At 35.8% G+C, this 24065-nt stretch overlaps 3 protein-coding genes across 4 annotated transcripts; 2 read left to right on the forward strand and 1 right to left on the reverse strand.

Annotated features, from left to right (window-relative positions):
* Nucleotides 1–852: 852 nt before the first annotated feature.
* On the forward strand, nt 853–4503 carry LOC129436311 (heat shock 70 kDa protein). Of its 2 annotated transcripts, none has more exons than XM_055194372.2 (2): nt 853–1004; nt 2052–4503. In XM_055194372.2, exon 2 carries the CDS (start codon nt 2084–2086, stop codon nt 4013–4015), a length of 1932 nt encoding a protein of 643 aa, XP_055050347.2. In that variant the 5' UTR covers nt 853–1004; nt 2052–2083; the 3' UTR covers nt 4016–4503. The 2 variants fall into 2 exon arrangements, with proteins under 2 accessions (XP_055050347.2, XP_055050348.2); XM_055194373.2 differs by having other exon boundaries at nt 892–1004; nt 2056–4503.
* Nucleotides 4504–5587: 1084 nt separating this feature from the next.
* On the forward strand, nt 5588–14994 carry pitpnbl (phosphatidylinositol transfer protein, beta, like). Its single transcript, XM_055194374.2, has 11 exons — nt 5588–5716; nt 6161–6191; nt 6411–6556; nt 6763–6854; nt 7049–7056; nt 7195–7269; nt 9896–9979; nt 11569–11646; nt 11744–11851; nt 11949–12071; nt 14133–14994. Exons 1-11 carry the CDS (start codon nt 5628–5630, stop codon nt 14178–14180), a joined length of 882 nt encoding a protein of 293 aa, XP_055050349.1. The 5' UTR covers nt 5588–5627; the 3' UTR covers nt 14181–14994.
* A 2932-nt stretch (nt 14995–17926) lies between these two features.
* On the reverse strand, nt 17927–22217 carry cabp5b (calcium binding protein 5b). Its single transcript, XM_055180335.2, has 7 exons — nt 22083–22217; nt 21707–21777; nt 21509–21539; nt 18856–18999; nt 18644–18753; nt 18378–18525; nt 17927–18230 (listed from the first exon to the last, which is right to left on the reverse strand). The coding sequence occupies exons 2-7, from the start codon at nt 21752–21754 to the stop codon at nt 18202–18204; spliced, it is 510 nt and encodes a 169-aa protein (XP_055036310.1). The 5' UTR covers nt 21755–21777; nt 22083–22217; the 3' UTR covers nt 17927–18201.
* Between the last annotated feature and the right edge of the window lie 1848 nt (nt 22218–24065).

Genomic DNA, 24065 nt, shown 5'->3' on the forward strand with positions numbered 1-24065 from the left:
TACTTAAAGACTTAAAATGTAGACATTTTGCTTACCGTGAGACTGTTGACATTGGTGTAACTCAGAACTTTATTTTGTACATTTACATTATACTGCTTTCATTGTCTTGGTCCAATTACAATCTTACAGATTTCGTTACTTTACTTGGTATTATTATTATTATATTATTATAGACTATTATTACCTAATACATCTTTCTATTAGAAAACAATTTTCAATACCCCTATGTAGATTTAAAAATATAGTTGTACTCCATCCTAGACTATGTTCATAATATATAGTTAGGAATATTGTGTTATTCAAATAAGGAAATCCATTTAAATAACTGTAATAGGCTAGTTAAACTTAAAAGCCATGCTTTTGTTGTTTTTTGCTTTTCTGGGTTTTCTTGGTTTCTAGTTCAAGTAAAGCTGCTTTGGAACAATGAACAATTGTGAAAGCAGCACTATATAAATAAACGTGAACTCAATTCAACATTTTCCTCAAAAACAGGTGTATGCTCGATTGTCACTTTTTCACTTCCATATACTGCCCTCTATTGACGAAAGCCTAATAAAACATTTTCAACAAACATTTTCAACATTTCAGGAGAATAAAATTGCAAAGTAGTCGTTAGTTGGTACGGGTACAGGTCTGAAAGCACAATTTAGGTCTTACAAGCACACATACAAAGAAAGTAAATATAGCTAAATATAAGTCAAAAGTAAGTTAAAGAATCGACCCATCACCAGTTTCTGAAGGAATGCTCCAGAAAGCGAACGAAGTTTATTATGGGATCTCAACCAGCAACCAATGGCAGCAACCAATGGGCGGAACTTTACGCGCGTTCTGCCTTTTCATTGGTCAACTCCTCTCTCGAGCGTTCGAGAAGCGCGTAGAAAACGCGCTGTTTCTGTATATCAACAGCTGAGCGTGCAGTGTTGTCACAGAACGAAGCGGACGACTGTTACCGATAATAAAACTACTTTCTGCTTGAAAAACCAAGCTACTTCACGATATTTCACGTAAGTCTTGCATCGTTTCTTTGAACTTTTACACGAATAATGAATTCAGGTAAAATTATGACAGTTTTTGATAGTCACTTCAGTGTTGGGTGTAACTAGTTACTAAGTAATTAATTTTTATTTAATTTTCATTAAAACGTAAATTAAGTGATTACTCTTATTTTTCCAGTAATTTAATAACAGTTACTTCTGTTAAATACATAAAGTCTAAGGTTAAAATGCATGTTTTTTATGTAAGTTATCCTTCTCACTTTAAATACTTTGGTGAGTTAATAAGACACTCTAGTGTAGTTTCCAATTCTCACTAAACTGGTTTGTTATTAGCATTAATATTACTGAGACATTGACTGTTTGTTTGTACTTAAACAGCACATATTAATGCCTGATTCTGCAAAAACCTTATTTTTTATCTTTAATCTTAAACAATTTCTACTAATACTTAAAGTTAACAACTACTGTACTAAGTATTAATAAGTCATAATTAGGAGTATAGTTAATAGTGAGTGAGAATTGGACCTTAAAAAGTGTGATCGTACTTTTATATGATTTATTCGAGACGTTTCAAGCCTATCTTTGTATAATTTAAAAAATAGGATTTAGAACGTAATAAGTAATTAAATAAGTTTTGGACAAATTAATTTGTACAGTAATCTAATTTAACGATTGAAGATGTAATTAGTAACTAGTAATTAATTTGCTTTTTTAAGTAACTTACCCAACACTGGTGACTTTAATGTCAAAAAGTGTCTCAATCTACCGGAATTTACCCTAATAAATAGGGGCATGTTATTTCCAAATAATTTGTAACGTTTTGTATACTCTTCTATTACAATCTAACTTAAACTTATAAAATATTGTTAGTTGGCAAACAGCAACCTTTTAATTTAGTATATAATTTATTTGTATTCAACTATTTTTTAGTTATTGTCTAAAACTTTCCACGTAGTGCTGATTTCACACTAATTTGGTTACTTGTTATACTTTATACAGTGTATAAATGTTTAAACGCATTTAACAGATATTTATTGTGTTTCTATATTGTTACAGACAGCAAGCCGTTAAATATCTGTTAAACAAAGATGTCATCTGCAAAAGGTGTTGGTATTGGAATTGACCTGGGCACCACCTACTCATGTGTGGGAGTTTATCAACATGGAAAGGTGGAGATCATCGCTAATGACCAGGGCAACAGAACAACACCAAGCTATGTTGCCTTCACAGACACAGAGAGGCTCATTGGAGATGCAGCTAAAAACCAGGTGGCCATAAACCCCAGCAACACAGTGTTTGATGCCAAGAGGCTGATTGGCAGGAAATTTGATGATCCAGTTGTGCAGTCTGACATGAAGCATTGGTCCTTCCAAGTCATCAGCGATGGGGGAAAGCCAAAGGTAAAGGTTGAATACAAAGGAGAAACCAAATCATTTTACCCTGAAGAAATCTCATCCATGGTCCTGGTTAAGATGAAGGAGATTGCAGAGGCTTACCTGGGACAGAAGGTGACAAATGCGGTCATCACAGTTCCCGCCTATTTCAACGACTCTCAGAGGCAGGCCACTAAAGACGCCGGAGTAATCGCTGGGCTGAATGTTCTGCGAATCATCAACGAGCCCACAGCTGCAGCCATCGCCTATGGGCTGGATAAAAGCAAAGGTTCAGAGCGTAACGTCCTGATCTTCGACCTGGGTGGAGGCACATTTGATGTGTCCATCTTGACCATTGAAGATGGCATCTTTGAGGTGAAATCCACAGCTGGAGACACTCACCTGGGTGGGGAAGACTTTGACAATCGTATGGTGAATCACTTTGTAGAAGAATTCAAGAGGAAACACAAGAAGGACATCAGTCAGAACAAGAGGGCACTGAGGAGGCTTCGTACAGCTTGTGAGAGAGCCAAGAGAACCCTGTCATCCAGCTCTCAGGCCAGCATTGAGATCGACTCCCTGTATGAGGGCATTGACTTCTACACATCCATCACCAGAGCAAGGTTTGAAGAGCTGTGCGCAGACCTCTTCAGGGGAACTCTAGAACCGGTGGAGAAAGCCCTGCGAGATGCCAAAATGGACAAGTCTCAGATTAAAGACATCGTTCTGGTTGGTGGATCAACCAGAATCCCTAAGATCCAGAAACTTCTGCAGGATTTCTTCAATGGAAGAGAGCTGAACAAGAACATCAACCCAGACGAAGCAGTGGCTTATGGTGCTGCAGTGCAAGCCGCCATCCTTATGGGCGACACATCTGGAAACGTTCAAGATCTTTTGCTGCTGGATGTTGCTCCACTGTCTCTGGGTATTGAAACAGCAGGAGGAGTCATGACTGCCCTCATCAAACGCAACACCACCATCCCCACCAAACAGACCCAGACATTCAGCACCTATGCAGACAACCAGCCCGGTGTCCTGATCAAGGTATATGAGGGAGAGAGGGCCATGACCAAAGACAACAATCTGCTCGGAAAGTTCGAGCTGACAGGAATTCCACCGGCACCACGCGGTGTTCCGCAGATCGAGGTGACCTTCGACCTCGATGCCAACGGAATCCTAAATGTGTCAGCTGTGGACAAAAGCACTGGCAAAGAGAACAAGATCACCATCACCAATGACAAGGGCCGACTAAGCAAAGAAGAGATTGAGAGAATGGTGCAGGACGCTGACAAATACAAAGCAGAAGATGATCTGCAAAGAGAGAAGATTGCTGCCAAGAACTCACTGGAGTCTTACGCCTTCAACATGAAGAACAGTGTGGAGGATGAGAACATGAAAGGAAAAATCAGTGAGGATGATAAGAAAAAAGTCATAGAAAAATGCAACCAAGCCATCTCATGGCTAGAAAACAACCAGCTGGCTGAGAAGGAAGAGTATGATGATAAGCTAAAGGAGCTGGAAAAAGTCTGCAACCCAATCATCACTAAATTATACCAGGGTGGGATGCCAACAGGAAGTTGTGGAGCTCAGACTCGTGCTAGCTCAGAGGCCGGATCTCAGGGTCCAACAATTGAGGAGGTGGATTAGGTATAAGAAGAGATATGATATCGCTCTTTAGTTAAGCATTTTTGCAATACAGTTTACACAGTTACAGTTATATAAACCTTTTGGACCATTTATTTCTATGTTGTGAACTATAACAAAGATTCTGTTTCTTGATGGTATTATATTCAGTTTAGATTTATGTTGTTTTTTATTTGAATTTGAACTGAGTACATTTTAATATTGTTTAATATATTGTAACTCGAGATTATTTCATATGAAACATATATTTCTGTCAATAATATATAAAACGCATGACTGTTAATGTTTATCAAAAGATGTTAAATGGTGTTCCATTTGCATGTTAAGGAATAAGTAGAAACTTTGTGTTAACTTAAAATGCACAGAATTTTTCTGTATGTGTCTTTCAGTTATAAGTAAATGCAGGCATTGTTATATCTGAAAAAGTTCATTTAATGTTAGCATTTTTTCATGGTTTGTGTCTGAATTCTCAATAAACTGTTGAAAATTAAGTTGTTGACATTGTTACAATATTCATAGAATTGCTCTAATATCAGTCTTCTATAACTTACATGGAGTGCAACATTAACTAAACAGTAAAACAACATGTTTCAAAAGGCTGTTTCCACTAAATAGCCTATACATGAAAAATTATAGCAGGTTAGAGTTTTAGCAACTTATAAAGCAGTTAAAGTTAAAATGAAAATAATCCATTTGTAAAAAGCTAAGAAAATCAGGCTCATCATACAATGTTCACTCACAGAAGCATGTGCTAAAATAGTCTAGTATTTGTCAGATGCTAATGTTGATTGCTAACTTGGAAACCAAGTTATAAAAAAGTGGAATAACTGTTATCCCTCCTTATTTAAAAAAATGGTAATTCATTAACTATTTATTCAAAGACAATCAATCCATTTGTAGATTATAAAGTTATGTATGAGTCTCTTTCCATTTAAGATTTAAAGGCGGGGTGCATGATTTTTGAAAAACACTTTGGAAAAGGGAGTGGGGCCGACTACCAAACACACTTGTAGCCAATCAGCAGTAAGCAGCGTGTCTACTAATCAACATCGTTGCCTGGGTTGCTTATGTGTCAGGTGGGTCTATTAAAAGAAGGTCGAGAGTTTATTGGGATAGGGGCGTGTTTGTTCAGGTGACTTCAAGTGTCAACATTGGCTTTCAGAGATCATGCACCCCACCTTTAAGTACTTCTTACTGCACTTGCCTTGTAAGCCCCCCCAAATGTTATTGTTAAATTGTACTGAATATGCTCCTAATTCTTGTTTTATAACTACTGGAGCATATAAGTTTAAGCAGGCCTATATATGTACACAAATAGATACTGAAGATTTAATTAAATATTTATTCTTATATTAGTTGTACAGTATTTTCAGCATATAGTTGTTCCCTACTTGAGTTTGCAAATTGATATTGTTTAATAGTAAAACAACAAATGGAGATTAGTACGGAGATTATTTAGAAAACACTAATTTTATGCATTATTTTTATTTATTTTAATATATACATTATTATTTCCAAATCGATGAGTCTAATACAGAAAGTTTTTCCCCAATGAAATTCCCTTCCCATCATGGTCTCTTTCCTTGCAACCTTTGCATGACGCCTCATTCCAGTGATGACGCGCTGCTCTCATTTCCGGCGATCGCAGTCTGTTGTTGAATGTACCGTTCTGTCCAGATTCGGGATGGTACTCATCAAGCAATAGTGAGTAGCTTTTACACCATACCTCGCCTAGATTTTACCTATGCTATTAATCTAATCATGCACATTATGCGGTTTCCGTATTTCATCCATATCCCTGTACGGCATAATGAATGGGGGATTTAAAGACCCTGATTTGGATCGGCTGGTCATCGCTAGCCGCCTAGCCTGCCCGGTACCGTATCAGTGTGTTTTATCAACCGCTTTCCCGTCAGTACCGCTGTTACTCAATGTGTGATACGTTGCATGCTTACCAAAACAATATATCGCGTTCAAACCCCACCGGATGGCAAAGCGCTGTTTATTATGAAGAAACCGGGCCGGTTATTGACACGCCCGTTACATAGGCGCAAGGCGATACAGCCTCCATAACATCAGAATAAACGATCACTATGTTTTATTAGAGGTCTAACTGCCTTTTACATCTCTCTTCACTTCTGTTTTCAGCCAGGTGTTGTTGCCATGTTCAGTAGAAGAGGTAAGTTCAATATTTAGCGCTGTTATGCCTTGTGGGATCAGTAGCTGTTTACATTTTCTCTGTTTCCCTGCTTGCCTAAACAAATACTCAGACGACTCCATTTGTCAATTCAGAGTCAACATATCACCTACTGCATTACATTATTTATCTCCATGTTACTGTAAACTAGCGGACAGTTGCCATTGGTTACTTATATAAGGCATCTCATTCCCCTCCCAGTACCAGGTTGGCCAACTGTACTCAGTTGCAGAGGCCAGTAAGAATAACACGGGTGGTGGAGAGGGCATCGAGGTCCTCCGAAATGAACCCTATGAAAAAGATGGGGAAAAGGGACAGTATACCCACAAGATCTACCACATACACAGGTAAGTATACATGTGCTGATCATGCTGATCTCCATAATGTTTGCGTTTTTTGTAACACTGGCCTGTTTTATAAATATTTTATGAATTGTCCTAGGATGGTTTGGGAACTTCTGACTAAGACATACTATCCTAGTAAGATATTTTTATATAGAGTCCAAAACTTAGTTACTGAGATGAGTTATATACATAATATTTGTCTTTTACAGCAAGGTTCCCGGTTTTATTCAGATGTTTGCACCTGAAGGAGCCCTGGTTTTTCATGAGAAAGCCTGGAATGCTTACCCCTACTGTCGCACTAGTTAGTAAACACAACATACTTTGCACATATGTGATTTTGTATGACATTTTATGATTCTTCTGTGATCTTTGCTTGAGTACTTAAACAGGGTGGGTGTATTTGAGCTGTCCTTTATAGTGCAAACAAAATAACTTTACTGACTATCAATGTGTTATTTTCTTTCCTATATCCAAACTGATTGTGGAACACGGCAGTTGTTACAGTAAGTGTATTGACACCAGATCATTTTAGACTACTAGACTCGCCGTTCATTTTTGTCGACTCAAGAGTTTAGTCAGCATGTTTCACTGTCTAAATATTGCATAAATATGGCATCGTTTGACATACTCTTCTTTTTCAGAATGAGTACATGAAAGATGACTTCTTCATTAAAATTGAAACTTGGCATAAACCTGACATTGGAACAACTGAGAATGTGAGTTTATTAGACAGGTCTTACACTTTTAAAATGACCTTTTATCCAGCATACAGTACTAAGAAATGTAAATTGCTTTTAATCTATATGAAATTACAGGATAAATTAACAATAATCCACCAAATGTTGTCCCATCAGATGCAAAACCCTCTTAAAGGAATATTCAATTTTCTTAAAAGAAGGATCCAGATAATTTGCTCACCACCATGTCATCCAAAATGTTGATGTCTTTCTTTGTTCAGTCGAGAAGAAGTTGTGTTTTTTGAGGAAAACATCGCAGGATTTTTCTCATTTTAATGGACTTTAATAGACACCAACAATTAACACTCAACACGTAACAGTTTTTTTCAACGGAGTATCAAAGGACTATAAACAATCCCAAACGAGGCATAAGTGTCTTATCTAGCAAAACGATTGTCATTTTTGACAAGAAAAATAACAAATATACACTTTTAAAGCACAACTTCTCGTCTAGATCTGGTCGTGATGCGCCAGGGGACCCCACGCAATACATCATGACGTCAAGAGGTCACAGAAGACGAACGCGAAACTCCGCCCCAGTGTTTACAATTGTGTTGAAAGAGGACCGTTCCTACGTTGTTGTATGTCAACTGATACTAATTAATGTCTTTGTGTCAGTTTATTGTTTACAATGGTCCACAAATGTGCATTTTACACGTGACCTCCCTACGTCACTACGCATTTACATTAGGTCGCGCTGGACCGGACCCAAACGAAAAGTTGTGGTTTAAAAGAGCATATTTTTTATTTTTCTTGTCAAAAATGCCAATCGTTTCGCTAGATAAGACCCTTATGCCTCGTTTGGGATTGTTTATAGTCCTTTGAAACTCCGTTGAAAAAAACTGTTACGTGTTGAGTTAAGTGTTAATTGTTGGTGTCTATTAAAGTCCATTAAAATGAGATAAATCCTGCAATGTTTTCCTCAAAAAACATAATTTCTTCTCGACTGAACAAAGAAAGACATCAACATTTTGGATGACATGGTGGTGAGTAAATTATCTGGATTTTTCTTTTAAGAAAATGGAATATTCCTTTAAGTGCATCTGACATGTTATGTAAATGTCCTTGTATGTAAATGAGCACTTTTTATCACCCCTCTAGGTTCAGTAATTTAACTTTAATGGCAATGAAAAGGTTATTAGTCAGTGTTTGAATGCCTTATTTTTACAAATGTCACTTTCTTGGTAGTCATTTTATTTGTTTTTAAAGGACAAGTTCGGTATTTTACACTTAAAGCCCTGTTTTCAGATTGTTTATGATGAAATAGAACGGTTTTGACTGAAATTTGGACATATGATGCTGGCCCGAGAATTTTACACCCTCTATACCGAGAATTTTCGGGTGTTTGTGTTTCACCTCCCACCTCTAAAATGGGTGTATAGGTGCACTGGAACAATCATTCCTAAAATACATTAAACTTTCATTTACAAAGACATGAAACTCACCGAGTGGTCAGGGGCGCCCACCGACACGCCCACACAAAAATCGCTGCAAAAGATGCCTTCCAACAGGTGTTTTACCATTCGTTGTTAACTTGTGGACCTATTTTTCCAAACGCCTCACACCCGTTTATTCTTCCGTTGAGAGCTTGAATAACAGACACTCCAGCCCAGTTGGTGGCGATAATCCGCCTTTGCCAATTGCAAGAACACAAACAAGGTTCCCGGCGCGGAGTAATACCCTACCTCACAGCACATCTAATACAAGTCAATGGAGTTGGACAAAAACTACGATAAAACCTGTTGGAAAGCATCTTTTGCGGCGATTTTTGTGTTGGCATGTCGGTGAACACCCCTGACCACTCGGTGGGTTTCACGTCTTTGTGGGCGAAGGTTTGGTGCATTTTAGGAAGGATTGTTCCAGTGCACCTATACACCCATTTTAGAGGTGGAAGGTGATAGAACAAACACCCAAAAATTCTCAGGCCAGCATCATATGTCCAAATTTCAGTAAAAACCGTTCTATTTCATCATAAACAATCTGAAAACAGGGGTTTAAGTGTAAAATACTGAACTTGTCCTTTAACATATGTGACTGTCTTTTTCTGCAAAACCCTCTAAGTACATGAACAAAAATCTCCACTTCTTAATAAGTCTCCAGTCACTCTTAACTGACCTTTCCGAATAAAGGTAAAAAGCTAAAAATTCAGTCAACATCTTAATATGTTTGGTAAACCTGATTTAACCAGGTAAAATAACTTTAGTGAAAAACAACATGGTGTTTAACGGATTCTGCCAACAAAGCGGTATTTCTGAAAGGCCTGAGGCTGAGATCAAACAGACATAAATGTCACGAGGTGCTTTTTGTCATGTGCTCTTTATTTGCTATTTGTTTTGTGGTTACATTTAGGTCTCATCTATTCATAATGTTCATTTTGTCACTATAATAAAGTGCTTTATTTATTTTTAAAGAAGCCATTTTGCATTGGGACTGATCATAATTAAATTGCATAAACAAAGTGATATTATTTAGGATAATTATCAAGGCAGTTGTTGACATAATGCATCATGCATGAGTATTCAAAACACATTTATTCTGCTATTTAATTGCAAATAGAATAAACGTTGTATCTTTAATGTAATGTTTTCATCTTTCTCTTATGCAGCCTCACGGTCTTCCTCCTGAAGAATGGGAGGAGATTGAGATTGTGCCGATTGATATAGCTGATCGCTCTCAGGTGGATGATGTGGTGAGTTGAATTAGAAATTCAGTATTTTAATTTATTTTTGTACATTAAAGAGATAGTTTGCCCAAAAATGAAAATTCTGTCATTGTTTGCTCACTCTCATGTTGTTACAAAACTGTATACATTTATTTGTTCTGATGAACACAAAGGAAGATATTTTAAGGAATGTTTGTAACCAAACCGATCATGAGCCCCATTCACTTCCATAGTAGAAAAAAAATACTGAAGTAAATGGGGCTCATGAATGGTTCGGTTACAGACATTCTTCAAAATATCTTTCTTTGTGTTCATCAGAGCGAAGAAAGAAATTTATACAGGTTTGTAAGAACATACAAGTGAGTAAATGATAACAGAAATTTCATTTAAAAACAGAAATTTGAAGAGTAACATGAAAACACACACTTAATGTTATGGTCAAATAAAATAAAAATTAGTATGGGAATATGTAAAGGTTCCATACTGATCAGTTTATTTTCAGTGTATCAAGATACATAATAACAGGTGTTCACTTTTGTATGAAAATGAAATTTAGTTGGAGTTGGGCAGTCATATAGTCCATTTTACGTATGTACATCTTTCTATCCACTAAGCCAGCTTTGGAGGGTGTGGTTTTATCCAATTAATTGTTATAGTTTTTCATGCATTTTCAAGTCCATAAGAACTTTCATAAGAAAATATCATGATAATTTACTCACCCCCTTATCATCCAAGATGTTTATGTCTTTCTTTCTTCAATTAAAAAAGAAATTAAATTATTTGAGGATAACTATTGATTCTTAGCAGAGTTTACCGGAAGTTACATGTTGACCACGAAAGCCGCTTGTTTATGTTGTTACTGCTGAAACCGTGTTTAGTGGACTTCAATTGAACCCAATGGTTTGAAGGTCCAAATTGCAGTTTCAATGTAGCGTCAAAGGGCTCTAAATGATCCTAACCAAGGCATACGGTCTTATTTAGCTAAACTTTTTTTTTTGCACTGTGGTCCAAACTTTCAAAGTTGATAAAACCAGTTAAAAAAAATCTTGGGTTTGGATCATCATAAAGGCTAGTGTTGACGGATGACATATGGTACTGTGCTCTGTTCCATGTTAATCCTTCCTGTTTCAGCATCCTTGTTGATCTATGCCACTATTGGAGCGACCTGAGCGGTCCAAAAATAATATCTTAAATTAGGGAGACGCAGCCCTTCTTTATCATTTCCTAAAGTTAGTGTTTTTAATTTTATTCTAGGTCGTCTGTTCTGCCAAATAAACTTTGATATGAGTTTATCTAGTACATTGAATGTAGATGCAGGGATCCGTACTGGAAGGGGTTGAAATAAGAAGAGCAGTCTAGGTAAAACATTCATCTATGACCGTCTCAATCCTGCCAAATAGTAAAAATGGCAACACTTCCCATCTTATCAGGTTCTTTTAAATAGTGTGTTGATTAACTTCATTACTGTCTTGGTGTAAAATGATTTTGGATCCAGTTATATGTTAGCAAAGCCTTAAAATAAACCTCATAAATGTTACTTCATATGCACAGATATCTGTGTTGGGCTGCTTACGTCTCACATTCCTTCATACCATCATCTCTGTTTCATTTCTCAGGACTATAAACCAGACGAGGACCCTGCCGTCTACCACTCTGAGAAAACTGGGAGAGGACCTCTGGGACCTGAATGGAAGGTAAACATGATCGTGCACATACATTGACAAATTTATATCTGCATGTATTTACACATAATAAATACAATTTTAATGCATCTTTCTTATCTCTTTTCAGAAAGAGCTTCACAACGGTAACTGTCCCTATATGACAGCGTATAAGTTGGTGACGGTTCATTTCCGCTGGTGGGGACTGCAGGGACGTGTGGAGAACTTCATTCATAAGGTTTAATCATCAACATCTCGTAGTACCATATCTGGTTCTCATGACACTGATGTACTTACAGTAACACCAACCTCAACATCTGTTTCTCATGGAGTAGCAGGAGAAAAGGCTCTTCACTAATTTCCACCGGCAGCTGTTTTGTTGGCTGGACCGCTGGGTGGACCTCACTATGGACGACATTCGTCGGATGGAAGAAGAGACGCAGAGGGAGCTGGACCAGGTATCTATTACTTCGGAAACCATTCCTGCGTCCAAAATTGCCTATTTTTCATACTATATAGTAGACGAAAAGCAACAGGTGATGCGAGAAGTATGTTCGAATTTATTGTCTTCGAAAAACACTAGGTGAAAATTACTCGGATGACCTACTCCTTCGATGCACATTCAAGTCGCTCAACGAAGAAGAAGGAGAGGTGTTGTCATATTCAAAAATGTTGGAAAGCGGTGACGCAACTTTAAACGTAAATGCTTAAGGAAAAAGTTGTTCCTTTTGGTTAAAATGCGCTTATTTAACAGCATACAAGTTAACGGCTCACCTAACGTATTTCACATGGTTTATAAACATGGCGGATGTAGTACGTCCGAATTTCATTCACACTACCCATATTCATACAAAATGCAGTGTTTTAACGGGCTGAGTAGGTACTTCATGTAATTCAGTAGGTACTGTCACAATGGCCCTCATTTATCAAACAAATGTAGAAACCAGCGTACATTCGATCAAAAAAAATCAGCTTACGCCAATGCTCACGTGTGATTCATTAAACTGTCGTATGCGACCAATTCCATCGCATGAATGGATGGGTGTTGATAAATCAGACAACGTAAATAAAGCATCGCCCCTAGAGTTCACGACATTAAGAATTGCAACCCGGCCACGTGTCCATGGACCGGGAAAATGACGTTTGGAACCAGATCACTGCAGAGAAATTGATCTTTAGTCTAGATTAATCGCATGATTGTCAAGAGTTAACTCGCGACTAATCGTACTTTAATCGCACATTTTTATCTGTTTTAAATTTACCCTAATTTAATACTATAATCAACATGGGACAAATAAAGATGCTTTGTGCAAATGTATTTTTACCAGCCTGTTTACATTTTCGACAGAACAATCAGCCATTGTTTTGTATATGAATTGTACTTTCATAAGATTTGCTGCTGCATCATTTGTGACCCGTGCTGACAAATTGAGTCGAAATGAGCACATTTAAAAAATGAGTTATTTATATTTTACATTCTCTAATAAAAAACTTCAAAACAATGCATGATTTGCACTAAGACAAAACAGAAGTAATCTGCGTGAATTCTTGTCAAAACAGATATTTTTAAAACTAATTCGTGTAGATGTCTATATATCGGGGTTGGGCACTCGCGTGTCTGTGTGCACGCGCTTCAGATGTCTTAGTCAGTGTAAGGAAGATCGCTCTTGAGTCTTGTTGCTCTTAATAACTCTTTTAACATTAATCAGGTCCTGAACTTAATTATTTTAACATCAAGCAAATCCTACACTCCTTTTTTTCATTCCTGTTTTAAAACCGAAACCAAAATCTCAGGCGTGCAAGTGGATGGACACGCATCCTTTGTGTATTAGTTAAGCATTTAGGACGGTACACTTCTCAGAAAACGTACAAATAAAAATAAGTTAAACGAGTATTTAGAGCATTGGATTTGCTAGACGAGAGCTTAATGTACGTTTTTTATAAAAACCTCTGACTTATTTAAACAGCACGGGTCACATTTACTGTCTAAGGCTCCATCTCAATTTATCAAACTATGTTCTAGACCAAGGGTCAAACTGAAATTGCGCGTTGCGTTAATCGCACGTTAATAAAATTAGTGGCGTTAAAATGAATTTGCATTAACGTGCTATTATATGTTATATATAAATATTTTACTTGAATTGCAAAATTAATAGCGGCAAGTTTATCTGAAGTAATAATGATCAGCTGAAAGTTATAATCAGTCAAATAATGTTGCTATGAACATTGTTCCTAAATATTTGACCATCAAATATTGATTTAAGTTGAATTTATTGTATTATGTGAAAAGCTGCACAGGGGTATAGGAGACATAAAACTAGCACAGTGTAGGAGAATGGTTGCCATGGGCAACGGGCAAGATATGCTTTACAGCAAAATGCCATATCAGAAATAACACACAAAGTAACCAGGACTGTGACCCGTCTTATTTCACTAAACAGATGAAATTAAATAACAAATATGTGCCTCTGTCTGTGAAGTCCAGGCTATCGTCTCATATCTTTATACTTCATTTTCAGATGCGCAGCCAAGGTTCTGTGAGAGGGATGAAAGCCGGAGAGGATTAGGATGAAAAGGAAAATCGAAAGAAAACATAAAAGGGGCTACTTTTTATTTAACCTCCTTCAGTCCTCATGGCCAGTCACAACGTGCCACATCACCAAGCCCTTCCAAACAGGAAATCGTCATCCCTTACCCAGGATATGTCCATTACCACGCGTGTGAATGTTTGTGTGAATGTGTACAGTATGCATGTGTATCAGTGGTTGTGCAGTTTAACTTTACACCTCATTTGCTGCCAATTTCTTTGAGATTCACTTAAGAGACATTAAGTGATACTGGCATTTCTTTTTATAAGTAAGTATTATAACTGTTTAATGGTTTTTGGTTCATTTTGCAACCATCAGCTTTTTACTGAATGCACAAGTGGAGTCCGAGGAAACATTTCACCACATGTATGACCATTAATAAATGACTAAGTAATTTACCTAATTATGTTACATTTGTCTTGCTGTTTGGAAAATCTCAGTGGGATCTTACGTATGCCTCGAGGATCGATGTCAGAAAACGGACATAAAATGGATTAAAGAGAGCTTGTTTTACTCCTATGAAGCTCAAAGCAGAATGGTTTTCCGGTTTAGTTACGGTGGTCTTTCGGATTGGTTCTGCACTGAAAGGGGTGTAGACGTTTGTTAAAAGCTATGAATGGGTATCGTTTCTTTTTTAAGATGAGTGTAAGAACCTTGAAACCCCTCCCACCTTTGACTGACATGCCACAGGCCACACCTCTCAATTCAGAAGAGTATGGCCTGAATTTTTGGAAAGTGAAGTTCAATTTACAATATTGTAACAACAAATAAAAGAAAACATCATTGACTACCATGAGCTGTCTGTCTTTTGATTCTTTTGCACTGTTAAAAGCAAGGCTCGGGTCCTTCTCATTTAAAAATGTAGGCTAATTTTAGACAAATTTTGTTTTGTTTTGAATTGCAACATTTGGTAAACAAATATGACAATGTTTTTAACAAAATTACCTTGTTTTGATTCAGCATCTTGTTTTTTCTAAATATTATTATTCATGGATGTTTACAGTAGGCATATCTTTCTTTGGATCCATCCTGTTTTTATTCTTTGTACAGTCCATCATATGAATTAAAGAGCACCAATGGTCCGATTCACGATTTTACATTTCCTTTGCTGTGTAAATGTGTAAAGGTACATGTTAAAAGGTACATATCCCAAAGTAAATCATGACGTGAGTTATCGTTTCCAATGTAAATCTCTTTTCTTAGATTAAAACAAACACACGGATTGTAGGCAACAGTTTACTTCCTTGGATTGGTGATGTAGAGAAGACCGACATCATAATTTCTCCCACTTTGACTCACAGCCTGTAAATTTACTCTTGTCTGCATTGTGAGCAAATCTTTCAAACATGTTTTTTTGTTTTTTTAAATGTTCAAACATGGTAAGGAGCGTCACATTTCCGGCTGACGTCAGAGAGATTCAATCACAACGTACAGATTAGCTTGCCAATCATGATCAGTGAGCTTTGTACAAAATCAGAGCGTTTGAGGAAATAAGTATATCTGGAGCTACAAAAATGAATGGTATGTGGAAAATAATGTTTTTTTAACAATAAATCACGCAAACACACTGTATTATACCAAAGACACAAAATAACGTTATTTTTTGCAATTAGGTTTACTTTAAATCGCTGCTCATTGAGCACACAAACAGTGTCCTCTTGTGGCTAGTTTGTGTACTGACATTCTTTTGATACTCATGACGTGCAATTTTTCCCTATACACTGTTTTAAACAGGTATTTATATTTTTAAAATGCCTATTATCGTGGACTTTTTATACTGTATGTTTTCAGGCAGTTTTGGTTATTGACTTTGAGCTGAGACTTATGTTTCCGTTTTGCAAGATTATAGTTGCCCACACTTGGTTTTGCAAGTCAATTCAACCAACTTTTTTAAATTTTGACCTGTAATAATTTGACATAACTTGTGAAAACAAAATGAATTTGTTTAACTTAAATTATTAAGTTAAATTAACCTAAAATATATGTTGATTTAACAAAAATGCTGCATTTTTATGCAAGAAAGAAATGAGTCAAGCCACTTCACAATAGACCGATCAAAACAGAGATCCTGTTGTATGATCTGAATGAAATATTTATGGAAAACATCCTGCTTTAAATACTTAAATAGTGGATTAAATGCACACAAATGTGGGAGACAGAGAGAGTGTTATGAGTAAATAAGGGATTATGTTGTTTAAAAGAAAGAAATGCCTGTAGTGGGATTAAAACAGGCCAGCATTATGTATGTCCGTGGCTTCTGCCATTAACATGCTCAGACTTCATTTATGTCATTTCCGCTCTGGGCAATATGATAATACGATACTTGGCCATTTCTCGGTCACACGCACACACGCGCACACACACACTGCAAAGACATGCAAACATTTTTAGGTGTGGTTTAGATGTCCCAATACTTTCTGGGGCCACTGGATAAAACTGATGGGATTACTTTGGCTGTTTTATATGTCCTAGTACCATTTTTCTCTTTTATTCTATTATATGTTGTAATCTTTGTGGGAAAAATGACCTGTGTTAAATATTTAAGACGACGTCATAATATCTCATACAGCAACAAAATAAAAACAGAACTACTGCCTTAAAGATTTTCAAACAGGTGAAAAAATTCAAAAAGAGAAATGACGGCATAAAAAACTGAAACATCTGCATCAGTGACCTTCTGCTAGATGACAATCTGATTAGACAGATAATCCCGACACTGAAAGATCATTGGTGCTCGCATTTGGCATTATATGGTCTGAAAATAGTATTATCGTGAAAACCTTTAGGTAACGTTATATAGAAAATACAATTAAATCCTGTAATCTGCTAATCTCCTTAACCTCAGCAGATGATGATCGCACATTTCCACGAACTCTGCCTCACATCTGCTCAACACTTTTTCAGCTGACCTAAGCTTGTGCCACTGCTAATAAACATCTGCTATTCACATTGTCAAAAGCAAAAGTCTATTTGTCATACTGTCCAAATGATTGCATTCTTTTAATAACAGCACATGGACGGACATCTCCTCATATACCCTGCACTACTTGTCTTAACAGCGAGCTCTGATTAACCTCTGGGCCAGATGTTGCCGAAAGATCCCAAAATAAGCCACTGATGACATTCGGCAACTGTCATTAGTCTGTTTCTCTTGAAATGCAGCGGCTGAGAGACATGCACACAGCATTACATCATAACCAGAGCATTTGTTCCAGAGTTTCAACTTTATCTACCTATCATTTTATATCCAAATTTTTAAAAATTTTAATCTATTTTATTCAGCTCGAACCAGGCTGACCATTCTCTGACCTTTGGCATCACCAAGGCATTTGCAGTTTTCAGTGGTTTCAAAATAATTTGTGAATGCATGGCAAGAGTATGAGACTTCTGTCTCAAAATTACATCCCAGTCTACAGATAAAAACAGTTTTAGCTTATCTCCAAGTCCATATGATTTATAAAATATAGTAATTTAAACTTGTATCTGATTTCACCGCCAGTTAGTCAGTTTGACCCTTAATGCTTTTTCTATTCAAAATGATGCACCAGAGTAATTAAGCTGAACCAGACTCCAGATAGACTGTGATCTTAATAACATTTTTCATTTTCACTGATGAGCTTAACTAAAGCTGATATGATCAAATTACAGCAACATCATTAACATGGCATGCACAAATCCACATGCACAAACACTAATGTAAAAGAACTGAAGCAGTCACTGGAACACTTTTCATTTGATTTTATGCCAAAAGTTCAAGTATGCATGTCCAAAATCCGATTCTCATGTATCAGACGAGCATTAAAAAGTTGCATAACACTAACATATGACATCATTATAACATACAGTGTTTATAGGAGTCAGTGCCTGAGGTCATATATAATATAATAAAGAAAAAGTGACGTAGTTACAGTATATAAACAATGTGTTTATATGCTGTTCCCTTATATGCACAGTTCTGTGGTCTGTAGAGTATATTGATGATTTCAGCTTGGGTATCTTCTCAATTTTTAGACATCATTTTGACAAACTCTGCAGGAACGAGATCATAAAAAAAAATTATTGTTATAAATGCAGTTTTTTGGAAACACAGTGACACCATCCATGAACCTAAAAGCATTTCTATATCTTTGCTGAGAAAAAAAACAACTCCGAATGTGCTTCTTTTTTAGTTTTTACCTTCAAAATCAACACTCCCATCTCCATTGTTGTCGGCTTCTCTGACCACTGCCTCTATTTCCTTTTTGTTTCCTGTTTCACCTAATAACTTTAACATTGCATGCCTCAGTTCTTCTTTTGTAATAGAGCCGTCACCATCTAAATCAAACTACACACATTAAAAAATTATGATATACAGTTTTATAATGGAATTTAGTAACCTTTAAAAAGGCATTGATATTACTAAGTAAAAATGGCAACATTTTATAGGCTACTACTCTACAAACCTCCTTAAATGCTTCTTTTAGTTCATTCAGTCCAATCATTCCAGCTGTTTCCGCCAGCAGCTTTGGAGTCATGAGGTCAAGAAAATCCTCAAAATCTACTCTTCCCCCTACTGCACAACAAAGAGAGAGAGAGAAATAAATGAGAAAAATACATTTAGAAAATAATCTACAGGGTAGATGTGCATTAATTCACAAAAGAGCTGACGTCTTACGGTTCATGTTGATGCTTTGACTGAGCTCAAGCAGTTCCATCTCTGTGGGCATGTAGCCCATCGTTCTCATCAGGTTGCCCAGATCTTTACAACTAATCAGCCCATCCTTATCCTTATCAAACTCTTTAAATGCCTCCCGTAACTCTGCAACATACAATTCACACACAAAGAAACATTAGTTTATTACATGGATCAGGAGAAAGACAACATACTTTGTAATTCTGTAAATTTAAAGGAACATACCAGAATAATAATAAAATGAAGAAGGGGCAGCTCTTCAAAAAAACATTTAATATTTATGACCTTGGACCACAAAACCAGTCATAAATAGCATGGGTATATTTGTAGCAATAGCCATACATTGTATGGGTCAAAATATAGATTTTTCTTTTATGCCAAAAATCATTTGGATATTATGAAAAGTGTAGAGGGATGGCGTCCGCGCCTCTAGTCCAATGTAGTGGTAACACCGGTGCGTAACTCCAAAAATTAGAACAATAACGAGAAGAAAAGTCTGCACACAGTAATCAAAATAATATCAAGAACATTTATTCTATGCCAAAAAAATCCAATGGCCAAAGATGCAACAATACAGACAAAAGTTTCGGGGCTTAGCCCATCATCAATGTCATTAGTCCACATGAGCTTATATTTCTACATATCCGCTAATCAGAAAATGAATACCACATTTGCTTGTGAAAAGATCATGTACGAAGAAGATATTTTGTTTAATTTTCTTACCATAAATATATAAAAAAATGTATTATCATTAGTAATATGTTTTGCTAATGACTTCTTTTAAACAACTTAAAAGACGATTTTCTCGATTCCAGATTTTCAAATATTATCTCGGCCATATATTGTGCTATCCTAACAAACCATACATCAAGCTATTCAGCTGTCAGATGATGTATAATTCTCAATTTAGAAAAATTGACCCTTATGATTGTGGTCCAGGGTCACATTTATTTAATTTAAAGTTTTGTATACAGGAAGAAACAGCATTATAGACGTGACATTTCTCTATTATGGGTGTGACAATTCTCCATGTATGTGTGGACAGGGCCTAAGACATTCATACATTTATATTTAGTCTTTTAGCAGATGCTTTTGTCCAAAGCGATTTACAAATTAGAGCAACACAAGAACAGCAATAGTGCACATAGTGAGCTAGTCTCATCAAACAGTATTCATAGCCAAGGGTTAGTTAGGTTTTTTTATTTTAATGACAGACATTAAGCTCTGTATTAGTAAGGAAGGTGTTGGCGGAACACTGAAAAAATGATTCATTCAATTTACTCCATTTTTTAAGGTAAGTGGTTGCAATCAATCTATTTAAGCTACATTTTAACATTTTATTTTACTAATCTTTTTTGTTTAAATGTAGCTTAAATAAATTAATTGCAACCATTTACCTTAAAAAATGGAGTAAATTAAATGAATCATTATTTTCAGTGAAGAGAGGTTCTTAAAGATGGCTACAGAGTCAGCAGATCTTGCATGTAGCGGTTTTCCGGACAGGGCTTATCCTATAGTCTCAGACTAAAATGGATGTTTGAGCTGCTATCATTTAAAAACACCTTGTAATTTAAAAACATCTAATTTTAACATATTTTGTTGACAACATTTTACGATGCACACCTATATGTTTGTAAAAACTTCGGTATGTTTGTAAAAACTTCTTAAATGACCTAATATTAATAAGGCCTAATCCTGGATTAACCTAAACCTGTCCGGGAAACCGCCCCACAAAGTAATATAATTATAAATGAATTAAAACTAGAAAATCTTTGAACTCAGTTAACTAGGTGGAGATTTTGGACAAAGCAATTGATGTTTCAAATTAAATCAACTTAATGTAATCAATATAATCAATTATATATTTTATATTTTTATTTTTATAAAATTATATAATATAGCTAAATTATATTGCAATTACTAGACATTTAAGGTTAAATGTCAATCTTTGCCGCCTTAATTTTTTTCTTGAATCAACTCAGATTTACAAGTCACGTCAACTTACTATTATTGATCTTGACAAGAGATGAGTTGCTACAACTTATAAAATGAAATTGCCTTCTTTCTTATACACTGTAAAAAAATGCAACATGAAGTTAAAACAACGTTGTTTTGCAAGTCAATTCAACCTACTATTTTAAGTTTTGGCTTGTGAAGAGTTGACATAACTTATAAAATCACATTGAAATTGTTAAACATAGTTTTTTAAGTTAAAGTAACATAAAAATATTAATTTGACAAAATGCAAAAAATGTTTTTTTACAGTGTATTATATATTATTGATATTTAAGTTATAAGAACTCATCTCTAGTCAAGAGAAATTAGTAAATTAAAATTATTTGTAAATCTGAGTTGATTCAACTAAACATTTCAAGACAGCAAAGAATTTTTTACAGTGTATTAATGTTTTAGTTCACATTACTGTGTAGTGTAAAATAGATGATTTTCACTATAGCTTCAGTCTTTGGACTGTATGCTGTATGACCTTAACAAGCATCTTAAGGTCAATCTGGTTATGTAAATGACCTGAAACAGCTCTGATAAGTGAATAAATTGTTGTTTATTCAATTCCTTTTAAAAGTAAAACCTAAACCTAGTAAGGTAGTAAGGTAGTAAAATGTAAAGTATGACTTACCGTCTATCTCCTCATCAGCCAACGGGCGTTCCTGTAAAAGCATTTAGAGTTAGTTTCTTTGTGCATTTTCATCAAAACAAACTGTTGGTGTCAGTGTATCGGGAATACTTGTTAAATAATTCTTCCAAACAAGGAATTTCTAGGAAGAATAACTTGCCGTAACTAAATGGATAAATAAAAAGGATAAAACATACTTACAACTCTTTTAGCTCCTCTTAGGAAAATGCAGGCTGGCCCCAGACTCATATCTGACAGCCTCGTATATCTACCTGTTAAAATATTTGCATTTATGTCAAAAAAACTATTGCATTAACAAACATTAGTAATAATATTCTAATAAGCATACACATTTACAGGAGTTACAACTGAAGGTTGTGAAACACTCATAACTGAGACACTGTGTGTCACTTTAAATAAAAGTGGCAGCATGAATGTAAAGATTATAAAATATAATAAAAACTATAAGTAAAATTATCATGTTAAAAATATGTAATCCATCTTTTGCTAAGAATGACGTCTCATATAGTCATTTAGCTACATTAAAAAAGTTTTGAAGTTTTAAACACAAGCTCACCTGTTCCCTCAGTTCCTCTGTACAACAGTGATCCTCAGTTCTCTTTAGCTTTGTGTTTGTCTCTCCTCTCTGTCCCTCTGTTCACATTTCTCTGAGGAGGAGCGAAAACAACCTTCCTCACTGTCAGTCAACAGCCTCTAAATGATTCAATGATACAGAGAGGGAGGGAGTGTGTAAGAGAGGAAGACAGTAAGTGAATGAATGAGTACTTGAATGACAGTGGGAAAGACAGCAAGAGAGAGAGAGAGAGAGATAAAGAGATAAATCAAATCCATAAGCAGATCCAAGAAAAATGTCTGTGATTTTGCGAATTTTATGTTTCTTCTATATATTGTACAGGATGTTCATTTCCATTTCAACATGTCTGTTGTTGAATGAATAATTTAGATATATCAACATCTGTATTTGTTAAAAAAAAACAATAATAATTCACATTAGGCTTATCAAACTTTTTGGAAAATGTATAGGTTTGTAACACTAAAAATGCATGTTTCTTTTTTATTTTTACATCAATGCCAGTGTATGATTATTATTTTAAACTCGCATGTGTTTTGCATTAAAGGTTTATGTAAGGATGACAGAATTATGTAATTTAAAAATATTAGTGACACACATACATGGTCAGTGAGTTTGTTATGTAAATTGCTAATGCTCAGCATTTTCTTGATTCCCGAAATGTATTTCCAGTAATCCCAGAGCTGTCCACGCTCACCACCAATACTGGTATATATGCTAGATTAACAGCTCATTTTTGACAGCGAGAGAGCGCATCTGAAAAGAGGATTAGTAACAGTCGAAAAGATAAAATAATAATGTCTGATAAAATGAAATATACTGACAAGAATGTAGAGAAGATATCTAAGTAGATGAAAATGTTTGAAATGGCTCGATCACAGAGACTGATGCCGGAACTGCACTAAAATCACAATGTACACTCTAAAAAATATAGCTTGGACAAAAAAAACACGTTTTGCATCAATTATTTTGAGTTAAGAAAACTACTTCAGAAATTAATTCCAGCCAACAAACTATAATAAGTTGGATGTACTTTAAAAAATGTCGCTGAATACTCATAAAAATTAAGTTGTTTTAACGAGTGGCAACCTTCCGATCTCTCTAGTGAAGCCAAACGGAAGTGACTTAAACTGCAATTCATCGACTGGCCGCTTGAGGCTGGCTCCCAAAGGGTGTCAATTCCCGTAGACTCGCATGTTAAAAATGTCCAACTTTACAGTAGAAATTAATATGTTTACAGCCTGGTACAAAAACTGTTTTTGGTCTATATAGCTAATTTTGCCCTTGTTGACAACTGTGAGGGGGGTGAATTATTTTGTAACTCCTCCGTTTAAATTATATTAAGCCTTAAAGTTCTGCATAATTAAGGGCATGGCCACTGGAGTGACTTTTGAACTGCCACTGCTGTCACTAGACTCGCGCTAGGCGGGCGTGGTTTCACCTCAGCTTCACCCATGTCCCGCCTCTTTACCCATTTTCGGTTATCCGCGAGTGATTCGCGGGGACGCGCGGCCAAGATGGCGACGGCAGGCAACGCCTACTTTAAGCTTCAGAAACGATCTTCACAAACCAATGGGTGACGTACCGAACACTACGTCAATATTTTTTTACGGTCTATGGTTTTAACTTGTTTTTTGCATTTTAAATTTGATTCAATCGTGGACACTGATTTACACAAAACTACTAAAATTATTCAAACTTTTTTATTTAACAACACTTGTCAGGTTGCAGAAGACAACCAGTTTTAGCATTTTTATCAAAATGCCATCTGATTAAAACAGCAAGATAATGCTCGGTGAGTCTGTTCTCAACTTGAGCAAATGCTCTATTCTTCAGCACAATGGCAACCTCTTAAAAATCAACAACATAACAGAAAATCTTTTAAATACCAAAAGTACAGAACAATATTCATTAAAAGTCTTCTCATGTTTTCATCTTGATAAGAAATGCATAAAATAACACCATATT

This window comes from Misgurnus anguillicaudatus, chromosome 19 (assembly GCF_027580225.2).
Source record: "Misgurnus anguillicaudatus chromosome 19, ASM2758022v2, whole genome shotgun sequence".
In the NCBI taxonomy this organism is placed as follows: Eukaryota; Metazoa; Chordata; class Actinopteri; order Cypriniformes; family Cobitidae; genus Misgurnus; species Misgurnus anguillicaudatus.